General features: G+C 65.4%; 1 protein-coding gene across 1 annotated transcript in view; it reads left to right on the top strand.

Moving 5' to 3' along the window:
- Positions 1–1,054, top strand: part of SLC44A2 (solute carrier family 44 member 2) — a gene marked incomplete at its 5' end in the record, with an annotated part of 17,772 nt that overhangs the window by 6,700 nt on the left and 10,018 nt on the right. The window contains 3 exons of the mRNA XM_009277042.2: positions 289–380; positions 468–541; positions 801–885. Coding sequence (XP_009275317.2) covers positions 289–380; positions 468–541; positions 801–885 — 251 coding nt within the window. The remainder of the gene's footprint in view (positions 1–288; positions 381–467; positions 542–800; positions 886–1,054) is intronic.

Below are 1,054 nucleotides of genomic sequence, written 5' to 3'. Positions count from 1 at the left end.
GCGGCTCTTCGGTGCTTCCAAGGGATTTTGGGTATCTTGGGCAGACTCCCGGGAGCGGCAGGGAAGCATTTTTGGAGAAAACCGCGTGGAAACGGGTTTTCGAAGGGAATAATTGTTTCCACGCCTGGACAGCGGAGGCACGGAGGGAGGGAAATGGCATCTGGAGATTATTTTCCTCCCGATTCTGCTTCTCCTGAGGCTTTTGGTTAAAAGCGTTACGCTCCCTCCGCTTCTCTTTCTGCGTGCGGTGGGGAGAGGAGGATGAGGAGCCCCTTCCTCCCATCCCAGCCATCCCCCAAATCGTTCTTCCGTTCCTCCTTCGTCCCCGCAGGGACGCCGCAGAAATACGACCCGACTTTCAAAGGTCCCATCTACGACAGGTAAGAGAAGCCTTTCGGGAGGCGCCGGTTTCGGCGGCGGTGCCGTGGCCCGTCTCCCGTCCCCAACGCTCCTCTTCCCGCTGGCAGGGGCTGCACGGACGTTATCTGCTGCGTCCTGCTGGTCATCGCCATCGTGGGCTACGTGGTGGTGGGCATCGTGGGTACGTACCGGGGTGGGGGGGCTGTCTGCGCCGGTTTTCGCTGCGTCGGCAAGTTTTCGGCAATAGGGAAAGCTTGGCTTGTGGCTGGGCTTGTGGCCCGGTGTCCGCGCCGGCAAAACCCCGCGCCGAGGGGCCTTGCGTCCTCCCGCTCGTCCGGATGGGGACGGGAGGGTGCCCGCGGGGGACTTGTAAACGGCGGGGGGGGGGGAGGGCTGCGGGGGTAACCGCAGCCACGTTGTTCTGCCTCCCCGCCGCTCAGCCTGGACCCACGGGGACCCCCGGAAGGTGATCTACCCGACCGACAGTCGCGGGCAGTTCTGCGGGCAGCAGGGAACCCCCAACGAGTACGTGTCCCGCTTCGCGTTCGCGGTCATCGCTCACCGGCGCCCCGGCATCGCCGGAGAGACCGTAACCTTGGGGCGTCGTACCCCGCGGCTCCGGGATGGGCAGCTCACCCTGCCCGTGCTGCCCGCTCTCCTCGGGCTGCAGGGAGCGGCAGAGACCCGGCCCGCT

Source organism: Aptenodytes forsteri, unplaced genomic scaffold (genome assembly GCF_000699145.1).
Source record: "Aptenodytes forsteri isolate BGI_AS27 unplaced genomic scaffold, ASM69914v1 Scaffold450, whole genome shotgun sequence".
NCBI lineage: Eukaryota > Metazoa > Chordata > Aves > Sphenisciformes > Spheniscidae > Aptenodytes > Aptenodytes forsteri.
This window is presented reverse-complemented; position numbering and strand designations above follow the sequence as displayed.